This window comes from Pseudopipra pipra, chromosome 9 (genome assembly GCF_036250125.1).
Source record: "Pseudopipra pipra isolate bDixPip1 chromosome 9, bDixPip1.hap1, whole genome shotgun sequence".
NCBI classification, from domain to species: domain Eukaryota; kingdom Metazoa; phylum Chordata; class Aves; order Passeriformes; family Pipridae; genus Pseudopipra; species Pseudopipra pipra.
This window is the reverse complement of record NC_087557.1, coordinates 18471857-18484370: the sequence shown is the minus strand read 5'-3', so window position 1 is coordinate 18484370 and position 12514 is coordinate 18471857. Positions and strand designations below refer to the sequence as shown.

The 12514-nt window shown below is 38.3% G+C and overlaps 1 protein-coding gene across 7 annotated transcripts in view; it reads left to right on the top strand.

Moving 5' to 3' along the window:
* The window catches only part of MIER1 (MIER1 transcriptional regulator), a 35427-nt gene that overhangs the window by 13251 nt on the left and 9662 nt on the right, over nucleotides 1-12514 (top strand). For 4 of the 7 annotated variants that reach the window (XM_064664938.1, XM_064664936.1, XM_064664935.1 and 1 more), the window contains 6 exons: nucleotides 790-814; nucleotides 1667-1812; nucleotides 6613-6780; nucleotides 9281-9413; nucleotides 11234-11298; nucleotides 11607-11679. In XM_064664938.1, the coding sequence (XP_064521008.1) occupies nucleotides 1714-1812; nucleotides 6613-6780; nucleotides 9281-9413; nucleotides 11234-11298; nucleotides 11607-11679 (538 nt within the window). In that variant the 5' untranslated portion in view covers nucleotides 790-814; nucleotides 1667-1713. Of the gene's footprint in view, nucleotides 1-789; nucleotides 815-1666; nucleotides 1813-4212; nucleotides 4380-6612; nucleotides 6781-9280; nucleotides 9414-11233; nucleotides 11299-11606; nucleotides 11680-12514 lie in introns of those variants that run through there. The other 3 variants (XM_064664940.1, XM_064664941.1, XM_064664942.1) reach the window with 2 other exon arrangements.

Below are 12514 nucleotides of genomic sequence, written 5' to 3'. Positions count from 1 at the left end.
TGTTCACATTATAAATATCAGGTTATCAAATATGCTGGGCCAGAAGGTGACTCTGTTACATGGATTATCGGGGAAGACTCATTTTCTTCCTATGTCTCAAAAAAATTATTAGTTTTGTAGCCTGCATCCATATTAATTTGTGTTTTAAATGTACTCAGGAAGAAAGTCTGGTTTGTAAAATATTTTTTTTTCTGTTTGTTTGGTTTCTGGTGGGTTCTTTGTTTGTTGGGCGGGTTTATTTTGGTTTGGTGAGGGGGTTTTGTGGGGTTTTTATTGATTTTTTTGTTGTTCATTTTGGTTTGTTTTTTTGGTTGTTTTTTTTTTGTTTGTCTGTTTGGTTTGTTTGTTTGATTGTTTGTTTTTGTTGGTTGGTATTTTTCCTCACAGCTGGGTCAGAGATTTAAGATTAAAGATTGCTTTTCCCTTTGTCCCCTGAGGAATTCTCAGAGTGATTTGGGATTACCTTTAAAAAATGTGGCCCTGTATTGAAATAGAACTGGGAATTTGTGTTCAGCTTCAAATGGGAAGAATGATTTCTCTTCCACTGTGCTTCCCTTCCCTGTAATCTGGGATATACCTGGGGTATATTTGGGATATCCCTTCCAATCTGGGATATACCTAGGTTGTGGAAAGGGGATTTAGTTCCTGGAGTTAGAACAGAGCTGGATCTTTACCTTGGAGCTTTATTTATCAATATGTTTTTTATAGTGACTTGCTTCATATCAGCTGAATTATTGAATTGACTTTGTACAAATTAGCAAAAATAATTTCCTTTCTTTTCTTTTTTAGCCCTCTGTTGAGTCTTCAAGCCCAGGTAAATATTTTTTATGATTTCCAAGGTTTTATTGGCATCCTACTAGTGGAAAAGCTTTCCAGGAGCTACTTGAGCTGGTGTTATCTCTTGAGCTTTTATTTCTTTCGGAGAAATAATTTATTGCTTTTAAGTTAAACCTCGTAGTCACATCCTTAGTGTGAGTACAAGCTTTGGAAAATGAAATTTAAATTGTCCAAGAATGCAGGTGGAAAAATATGAGCAGGGTTGGAATTAAAACTCAGGTATTGCTGAAGGACATCTGCCAAACCATTCATCCATCCATTTCTTTTTCATTGTCACAAAATATAACCAGACCTCTCTACAAAGAACTGTGAAAAATAAAGGCATGGGGGAAAATAACTCAGAAATAAAATCTGCATAACTCTGAAGCTTGTTTAATGTAAATTTTGGAGAAGTCATTAATCTGTCTTTGTAGCTGTAAACAAAGAAGCTTCCAAAGAATAAAGGGAACGACTGCCCGGAGTTTGTATTTTATGAGTATTTCTGCTCCCAGTAGAACTCGATTTAGGCAGGTTTATGATTATTAAGAGTAAAGTGTTCAAAACCTGAACATTTTCCAGACATTTAACTAGGGCCTGATGTCCAGGGCTAGGGAACTGGGCGGTCTGGCTAGTTATTCACCCTCCTGGTTCCTTCTGCCAGGACCTCTCCCTATCCAAAGCTTTCCCTGAATAACAGGCCTGCCTTTCCCTAAGATAAAGGATCGAGGCAAAAGATTTGGATTTCTGAGTATAATCTACGCATTAAAATGTCATCAAAATAATAAAAATAAATTAAACTCTGCGAGGCCATGATGTAACTAAAAACATTGTTTAAAATGTTTCCCATCAGGAGGTTCAGCAACATCTGATGACCATGAGTTTGACCCATCAGCTGATATGCTGGTGCATGACTTTGATGATGAACGGACATTAGAAGAGGAGGAAATGATGGAAGGAGAGACAAACATCAGATCTGAAATAGAGGATCTTAACAGGGTAGGTGGCCTTAAGTAGTCCTAAAGCAGAACCACAGCCTCACACAAAACATATGCAGGGTTTTAGCCCTTATATTTGGAATTTTAAAAAATAATCACCCCAAAACTATTAATAGGTAAATAATAGAGAGGAGGGGGAAAAGGGGCTGAACTAAATGTCTCAAAAATTGCGGAAAAGAAACCATTACATAAATACCTCATATATATATATATATAAAATAACTACTTAATAAACATATTTTATATATAAATACTTAATATAGAGATACTATATAGTATACATATACTGTGTATATTATATATGCACTTTAGATATATTTCATATATATAATATACACATACTGGTACAGAAATACTTTATATATAACATAAATAATATACATATTTTATATATAAATACTTAATATACATATGATATATATTATATACACTATGTATACTGTATATACATTTTAGATATATATATAATATGCACATACTGGGACATAAATACTTTTTATATATAAAATAAACACTTAATATACATATGCTGTATATATAAAATACACATATACTGTGTATAATGTATATACATTTTAGATATATATTATAGATATAATGTACATATACTGATACATAAATACTTAATACTGGTACATAAATACTTAATACTGGTGCATAAATACATAAATACTTAATAAATGTATAAAGCTGTTCTTCTTTAGTTTCTTTTTCCTTATTTTTATTGTATAGGTTTTGCATTTTAGAGATTGCATTTTGAGTTAATATAAGTTAAAATATCCTCTGACTAGACTTGTATATTCCACCTGGTTAGTGCAAGTTATTATTTTATAAAGCACTTGCACTTATATGTAAAAAACACGAACCTCATAATTTTGCTTATCTTTTGCATTTTTATACAAATATCTCTATATAATACAGTGGAGCATATAGGAATATCATCATTTTAAAGGAAAATGCAGAGAAAATTATGTATAAATCCTATTTAACCTAAGTGATTATGCCCATATGACTTTAAACTAATTTGGTGCATTTAATCTGTAGTTCCAATGTAAATGATAATTTCTTTCTGGTGATTTCAGGTTATGGTGTCACTTATGTATTGTCTTCAATTATTTCTCAGGCAGGAATAATATCCTTAAATTACCAAGTAGGTTTATTATAAATGCAGAGTAATTTGGGTACTGTCTGTGGCCTCGTTGTCTGCAAAGGCCTCCAGAACAGCTCACTAATGATTCACAGATGCATATTCAATGTACAAATCCTATTTAGCATAGGTAATTATGCCAATATGACTTTTAATTAATTAGTGCATTTAATCTATATTTCCAGTGTAAATGATTATTTCTTTCTGGTAATTTCCAGGTTGATATTAAATGGTAAACATAAAGCTAAATAAATAGTTGGTTAATCTAAATATGCTTCATCAAGATCAAATGAGAAATGGAGCTCCACATGTGTGTCATGTGGATTTTAAGTTGAAAATATGGCTTTTTTCCCATGATATTTTGTGTAATTTTATCACCACATTACAACTCTTCAGTTTATCTCCTCATATCCAGTGCTTACCTCTAGTTGTGGGATAGCAAGTTTATGTATATATATATATATATAAGGTTATATATATATATATAAGGTTATATATATATATATATAACTTTATCTTTTTTAAGTCCTGGGTGACAGGCCATCTAAATCTCAAAACTACTGTCAGGACAAGTGCTATCCTCTCATTTTCCCCCAAAATTTACATGTATTATTTCAGATTTCCCCAGGCTGGGAATGTTCCTGATTGACCAGTTCAGTTGGGTTTTGCAAAAGCATTTTTGAACTTCAGTAGTTTCACTTCTGATTGTCATAAAAATTCCCCCTTCCCTTGAGGGTCGGGGTCTTTTCTACTCATGAGTTTAAGCTCTGGTGCATCTCCAATGTGTTGGTCCTTGAGGAGCCAGACTGGGAAAGATGGGGGTGTTCACCTGGAGAAGAGAAGGCTCCAGGGAGACCTTAGAGCCCCTTCCAGTGCCTAAAGGAGCTTCAAGAGAGCTGGAGAGAGACTTTGGACAAGGAATAGAGGGACAGGACAAGGGGGAATGGTATTAAACTGAAAGAGGAACGGGTTTAGATGGGATATTGGGAAGGAATTCATGGCTATGAGGGTGGTGAGGGGCTGGGATGGAATTCCCAGAGAAGCTGTGGCTGCCCCATCCCTGGAAGTGTCCAAGGCCAGATTGGACAGGGCTTGGAGCAACCTGGGATAGTGGAAGATGTCCCTGCCCTTGGCAGGGAGTAGAACTGGATGAGCTTTAAGGTCCCTTCCATCCCAAACCATTCCAAGATTCCATGACTCTACGAGGTTGAGCGGCACCCCGTGCTTCTCTTTGCATTTGTTTAAAGGCAGTAGAATATCGGCGTCTGCAGACCAGGAGTCACCCTCTGCTACTCTAGTGTGGGAAACAACACAGTTCCCTAAGAGCAGAGTAGTAGGAAGGGGATCCAACTATTGGATTTGGTGGTTCTCAGTGATACATCTTGAAAGTTCAGGTTTTTTGAGCAGGAAAGCCCTGCAAGGTGGTACAGCAAATTATCCTTGATCATACCCAGACAAGTATTCCATAATCCCATTTTTGTGTGTAGGAGTGTCTGTACCAGATGTGAGCAAGTCTCCCTCACCTACTTCTGCTCCAGACATGAGTTATAATCCATTCCTTATGGAATCAGGGAATGGTTTGGGTTGGGAGGGCCGTTAAAGCTCATCCAGTCCCACCCCCTGCCATGGGCGGGGACACCTTCCACTAGACCAGGTTGCTCCAAGCCCCGTCCAGGTTGGCCTTGGACACTTCTTCCACATAAGGATTTTTGATGTCTTGGATAATCGCTGTGATCTTTTCAACCTTTTCTGTTTTTGCAATCCCAAAGCAACAGAGAAATCACATTTTGTATTTTCTCTGGGAGAGTTGTTGGTCCTTGGGGCTTTTTGAATTGTAATGAACTATTTGAAGTTAGGAGGCTCTACCCAAGAAAAATGTTGTAAATACAAAACCCCTTTCCTGGGTAACATACAGTCAGTAATATTCCTATTGCATAGTTCACACATAACTGCAAATTGCAGTAAAAGTTCTTTTTAATTCTCAGTTGCCTTTACAAATAGGATAGGGGTGCTTAAAGAAAGTATATTACTTTCCAAAATGTACTGGAGAACATTTGTATAACTAGGAATAGGATTTTTCTGCAAACTGTGCCAGATTTTAATTAAGACCACAGTCCTTTCATGTTGTCTATGTCAGTAAAATATTAATTCTCCACTTCTAAGAGTTCTTTCCATTAAATGATACGATGGGAACCAAAAAATCAAGAGGGAAGGGGAGGACATTTAAGGACATTTAAGTCCACATGGTCTGTGTGTAAGGCTTAACCAAAGAGTAGAGCAGTAAGTGGCAGAATGGCTTAGTTCTTTGAAGTAAAATAAAATAAAATACACAGACAACAAGTACTGGGAACCCCTGTGTTACTCTTATTTTTACAGAGCAGAACTAACTCCCCTTGCCTTTTATAACTGGTATTTTTAGGGTGTTTCCAGAAACTAGAAATCTGTTGATCAGTGAAAGCCCTTAGGAAAGGTCAGCCAATACTAAAAATATCTGATTCACATTAAATAGTAAGAAAAACTATTTAGAGCAAGCAAACACCTCCAAATAATAAACAGAGGATTTGATCTTGTGAGAAAGAGAATTTTAAAATGCTCTCTGAAAGCTTGTGCTCTGAAAAATCTCCTTAGGGATATCACATACTGCCCCTGAAGGCTGGATACTGAATATTAAAAGTAATAAAAGAAGCAATGTGCAGACCCAGCTATTAATAATTTTTATTAATAAAGTGAATGCATTAGGTATCAGTTTGGGAGCCACTAAATTTGAGAACATTTGAAATGTCCCTTCAGAGGGGACCAGCTTTCTAAATATCAATATTTTTAAATGTGTACCTATATTAGCAGATTTGCTTCCAGCTGTGGATGGATTTGTAAAGAACCAGCTTAAAATATATGTAAGTCTGTAAACATTAGTATCTTTACCTGGATATCAGGTGATCCCTCACCCCCATCCAAACCCTCATTTTTTGTTTTGCTCAGAAACAGGAGAGGTACAGAGAGATAGAGAGGTGCATATTTTGGCTGTAATTTTGTATTCAAAACCAGGGTTGTAGAACACTGTAGAATTCTTCCTGCAGCACAACTTCCCAGCAGAGACTTAATTCCACATTGCAACCAGGTACTGCAAGTTCTGGGCCTCATTGTACTGAATTCTTGGAGTCACTGCAGAAATTCCTGCCTTGCACTAGGACAAGTTTCTACCTCTTACTGTCTCAGCTGCCCGTGTGAAGCAGTTGCTGCTGACACACAACTTATCCATTTCTTCCACAAATGTGTACTAAATACCATCATTTTTTCCACTTGTTTTTGGGCAGCAGAGGGAATATCAACATATATTCCAATAAGGAGTGTGTTTGCTCTGGGTACTGAAGGGAGATGATAAAACCAAGCCCTTTTAATGAGCCTTGTGAGATTGTTAGTACGTGGGGTCTGCTGTAAATTTATAAAGATTTGGGAAATAAAGTTATCTGCGTAAAAATAACCACCGCATATTTTTCATAGGAGCCTAAACTTCAGATTTTGCCTGCCCGTTCCTTTTGGAGTGGCCATCTTGGTGTGTTGCTGTTATAAAGTGCTCACCTTTGTGCTGTGGAGCAGATGTGGGATGTGGAATATGCGTGTTAAAATCCCAAACTTTGTTTGGATGTTCCTCAGGAGAGTGATATGCCAATCCAGGAGCTGCTCAGCCGCTACGGCTACGACGGCACCATCCCACCGCAGGAGGAGGAGGACGATGAAGAGGAGGAGGAGGATGAGGAGGAGGGAGAAGATGATGATGATGTTGATAACGATGACAACAGTGGCTGTAGTGGGGAAAACAAGGTAAGTGTTTATCCTCTTTTGCATACACATGATTTGCTTACTGTTCAACCATTCAAGATCCCAGGTCGTGGCAGAATATTTTGTAATAAAGTTGATTTCAGATGCTTTGTGTACTGAACTCTTAAGGTTTATTCTTAATTACCCATCTGTATTTCTCTTTAATTGCTCTTAATTCCATTTCTGTCATCCTAAACTGTTGCTGAGGCAAATTAAAATACATGAATACCTACAACATTGTGTAAGAAGGGATTGTAATTGCACTTCAAAACTGACATTTTAAATGCCTGCAGACACCTTAATAGATGTGGCTGAATACTTGTTTCGAGGTGAAAAGCTGATTACTGAAACTCCTCAGTGTAGAATTGAATTAAATGTGGCTCTGAGTGTTGCAGATCCTGCAAGTTTTGCAGCTTGAGCATTGTATTTTTCAGCCTGGCAGCCCTGGTTGTACTTAAATTAACTAAACCTAATGCTTCGAGTACCTTTGCAAACTGTTTAGTTTTGAGCTTAGCATCTTTAAAATCCCATTCTGTGTGCTCTTAAAGGAATTTTCTGATTTTAGAAGTCTTTTCTACTTGGAATGTCCTATATATTTGTAACAATTCTGTCACAGGCACAGCTGTAACTTCTCCATTACTGCTGCCTCCTGAATTCCATTAAAATACAAATTCCTTTGAATTGTCAGTAAATAAAAAAGCTCAGGCATTAGTGAAAGTTGCATTGCCTAATCTGGCTTTAAAAAGGATGCATTTTGCTTTTTTGATACCCATTTTAGAATCTCTGGAATGTGACAGAGAGACGAGGAATGATCCACCTGATTCAGAAAGTGAAGTTCTTGGGATTTACAAGCTCTCTTGACAGATGCTGTAAAAGATTGTTATTTGTGTGGGTTGAATAGTTCAGAAGGAAGATCCATAGTTAGATTACATAGGGAAAGGTTTAGGAAGCTGGATAGAGGGGAAAACTTATGTAACATGAAGGATGCAGGAATAATTTTGGGAAGAGTTCTTCGAGGAATAATTTCTTCCTGGAAAGGGTGTTCAGGCATTGGAAGGGGCTGCCCAGGGAGGTGGTGGAGTCCCCATCCCTGGAGGGGACTGGACATTGCACTCAGTGCTCTGGGCTGGGTGACAAAGTGGGGATCAGTCACAAGTTGGACTCTGATCTTGGAGGGCTTTTCCAACCTCAAGTATTCTGTGCAGAATCAAAATAAGACACTCAAGTGTTTATTTTGTTGTGCATGGTGAAGTCTCACTTGCTCCTTGTGCCTGTCCTTCTTAATTCCTTCCTGACACAACTTCAGTGTTCTGCAGTAGCTGATTTAAGACCTTGCCTATCTTTTCACTAGATGACTTGTCCCTGTGTCCCTGCTGTGAGGAGCCACCTTGTCCCTTTGCAGGGCTCAGACCCTCTGTAGGATGATGCAGAGCCGGCGCCTTCCTCCCGTCAGCACCCACAGCTCAGGGTCTGCCCAGTGACCACCAGCAGTTCAGCCTAATCCCAGTTTGGCACCTGGGAGCAGGTGTTCACCAGTCCCACCCCAGTTTGGATCAGGCTGGAGCCAGGGTGGTGGGGAGTGAGCACGGGATATGGGATGGGAGCTCTGAGGTGCTGCAGGCTCTGGAGTGGAGAGGCAGAAAATACAGCTGTGGGGGTGGAATAATTGTATAAATCATTCAAGCTTTCTCTGCAAGTGCTCATCTTTGTACAGCCTATTTAGCTCTTCTGCACTTAGCTGGGTTCTATTTTTAATCTGCTTTAAGCTGCACATGTGACAATACTCTGGTTGCTGGTAAAGGTGCACATCAATGTGTGCTGGGCCTGATGCTTCTGGGTTAGAAGTAGCAATAAAATACAGAAAAGATACAAACAACATGCATTGAAATAGAAAGCATGGATTTTTTTCTAAAAAATATTTATAGTTTAAATTTTCCCTGATTGTAATAATTCCCATAGTTGTTGTGGTTTATCTTCTCATAAAGAAGCTTGTCCTAATTTTTGATCTTGACTCGACTCTACTGATGTGCTGTTTCTGTGGGGTTGAACCACTCTATTGACGTTAATTTTTATGGAAGGTACCATTTCCATGTAAATAATTCCTCCCCTTTTTGTTGAAAATTCATTAGAAAGGGTTTTAAAGACCAAATTAAAATTTGAAATTAAATGAAATTAAATGAAAACCAGAAGGATTTGCTTGACTGATTAAAAAAATTAAAGATTAAGATTGATTTGAGGTTTATATTTGTGATTTGTATGGTAGAGTCTGAGTGTTTGTTATATTGATCTGCTTAAAATGCTGGTCAAAAAATAACCTGATGATGTGTTTACACATTTGTGGTGGCTCAGCCTGGACAGGCCACAATCCATCCAGTCACTTCAAGTCAGATAAAAGCTACTTGGATTTGATATATTAATAATCCTGGAAAAATATCTTGCTAAAATAGTGTTTGTCGCATACAAAGGAGTAACTGATCTGCTCTTTGGTTTTTTTGTGTGCAAGGAGGAGGCCATAAAAGATTCATCAGGGCAGGAAGACGAGACACAGTCGTCGAACGACGACCCAGCACCATCTGTTGCATCTCAAGATCCCCAGGAGATAATTCGCCCTCGTCGGTGTAAATATTTTGATACAAGTATGTCCAGTTTAATGCTCAGCACAGCAATCTCGCTGTGATTGACCTGATTCCTAAAAACATTGGGTTTTCTTGTTCATTCTGCTCTTGGTTAGCGTCACGCTCAAAAATAGGAAAACGAACTCTTGGTTTTAGCCGAATGCTAACTCTGCTCTGCTGACTCTCTATAAGGCCAGGAAATAGACTTTCCTTAAAAGAAAGCATGAAATTTCTGGGGAAATTTAAATTTTACAGTTTTAAAAAGCAGGCTCTCAGTCCAGTTTGTCCTGCAAATTGGTTTGTAAGGATGTGCCTTCAGAAAAATTACCTTGCACATGAGTCTGGGTGTAGTAAGTGACTATTTAGTATGGAATTACTTTGCCATCCTGGTGTCAGCTGCCAGTTCACATTAAGGATGGAGGTAAAAATATTTGCAAAAATATTTACAAGTAGGAAATGCTCTGTTCCAGCCAGATAATTGCTATGCAGCATGTGGTTATCGTGCCAAGGCTGGGTTTTGTCCTCATCCAAAGGGGCTGAGAGTCCAACTGAAGGGAAAAGTAAAAACTGAAATTTTCTACAAATAGAACCCAGATTTCTTCAAGCAGTAAAATCTGGAAAAGGCCAAGAATGGTTTACCCTGAAATACCAAAGTGGGAGGTCACAATGACAAAAATTTGCTTCAAGAATTCCACAGTTGTTACTGTTGTCAGCATTGAACTGATCATTTTCTCTCTTGTTTTGATTAAAAACTGGTTTTGCATCCCTTTGAGACTGTTGGCTGTTGTAGCTGTCCCTTCAGACAACTCCTATTTCCATGGAATCTTTCCTGATGGGACCTGAGCCTTTAGAGTTGGCAGCAGGGCCCTACGGACAGCAGATATTTTACCTTTCTTTAATGAAAGTGACTGTTGAATTCCTATTGCTCTGGGTTTTAACAACACTAATTTCCTTACCATACCTTATTCTTGATGCTTACTAATCATGACATTGTAAAAATGCAATTTTCTAATCTGTACTTTATTTTAATCCAAAGTGGCCAAGGAATCTCAGTAGCTGTGCAGAGGATTGCAAATATCTTAAATAAATTCCCATTTTTAAGCATAGCAACTGTATTACATTAGGTTTGGGGTTTTTTACAGTGTTCAGCTGTGTATAAAATGTAATTTAATATATAAATAATTTTAGTACTGCTATATCACATCCTATGCATAAACCAGTACGTTGGGAAAGGCAACTGGGCTATATCATAAAGAGCTTAACATTTCTGGCAATCCTTATCCCAAATAATCTATTTTAAATGCTTCTGTACCTCTCTGAGCTGTACATCCAAGGCTCCTAAATCCCAAGAAGACACACTTACAGATTCTCACACCTTGTGCTGAGATGTCCCTTAAATTCAGTGCCAGCTGCTTTAAGGGAAAAAGAACAACAGGAACTAAGCCAGGAGCTCATGGAAAAGGGTGTTGAAACCCACATGTGGGTGCTGAACATCCACAAAAAATACTTCCAGAAACTTTAGAGTGACTTTGGATATGGATCACTCAAAGCTGGGTGAGGGAAAGGAAATTTTATTTTAATAGCAAAATTTATTTGTGCCTTAAGTTTTCAGAGCCTGTTGTGTATCTTAACCCAAATGTGAACATTGGGTGGGTCAATTTTTAATCTCGTCAATACTGAAATATTTATGTTGACCCTAAAAGTGCTGTTAGCAGTGGTGTGGGATGAGATAAGGGGGGAGGGAGGAGAGCAGGGCTGGAGCCTGGTGGGGTGACAGGCTGGGCTCCTGTCCCCTGCCACCCTTACTGTTTTTGGCTAAATGTCTCAACAATTTCTTGTAGATAGTGAAATAGAGGAGGAATCTGAAGAAGATGAAGATTATATTCCCTCAGAAGACTGGAAAAAGGTAAATACTAAGCCTATATTTCATAAATAATAAGTTGATGTATTACCTAATAACTCTGAGCTCTGTAGAGCATCCAAGTCCTCTCCAGTTTTTCCCCATAAATAGAGTTTTGATAATGAGAAATGTTGAAGACCTCCTCAAGCAGTTAAAAATCCATTTCCATATAGTGCCTGTTGACTGTGTTTTTAGATTTTAAACAAGTCTAAAGTTTAAAGTGGGGGGGGAAGATGTTGTCATCCTTGTGTTTGCTAACAAAAACCAGCAGGGATATGGTTGCTTAACTTCTTGTTTCTGGTATTTCAAAACAGGAAATCATGGTGGGCTCCATGTTTCAAGCTGAAATTCCAGCTGGCACCTGCAAATACAAAGAGAATGAAAAAGGTGAGATTTGGCACTGTGACCATTATTGCTGTGTTTGTGATTGTTGTCTGTTAGGGAGAAGTAAAAGGTTTGATTGATGTCATGTGTCTTGTGAAATAAATGAGGTCCTTCAAGTGAAAACTCTGGTCTCAAACTGTACTTCATCCTATACTTGACCATCAGAGCTTGAGGCTGGGAAGGGGAAAAGAAGGATTATATTGCTGGCCTGGTGCCTCTTGAACTCTTGGATTAGTGATGCAGACCAGGTTTAACATCTTATTTATTTACTTTATGTAAAACCTAATAGCTAATGGGGAAATTGTGTCTCTGGAATTGGATTAACACATTGAAAAGGCAAAATGGTGCCAGCAGCTTTGGCTTTCAACCTTTTAAAGGTCTTCAATCAATAACAAAAAAGTTTTGGTTTTGGGTTTTTTCCCCTCCTTGCAACCAGAGCCTTTGGTGTCCTGCGTAGGGCCAGGAGTTGGACTCCACCGTCCCTGTGGGTCCTTTCCAGCTCAGGATATTCCATGATTCCATTGACTTCAAGCAGGGTTACACATTCTGGACTTTGTAGCCAGAGAGGTTGCACAGAGTGTAATTTATATAAGTCAGGAGCTTCCACTAAAAACAGAAAGTGGCAAATTAGAAAACATCTGCTTTTTAGCTGGGAAGAAGCTGCTCTTTGCAGGCTTTCCTGCTTCTGACTGGAAATAGAGCTGGAACTATGGATTTGCCTGAGGTGCAGTACATTATGCTTTACTGGTCACCTGCTTTTCCAGGTATTTACTCAGCTCTAAATGGCTTCTGGCCTTCAACAATAAAACAGAAATAGCTGCTCTGTGCATTGCAGTAC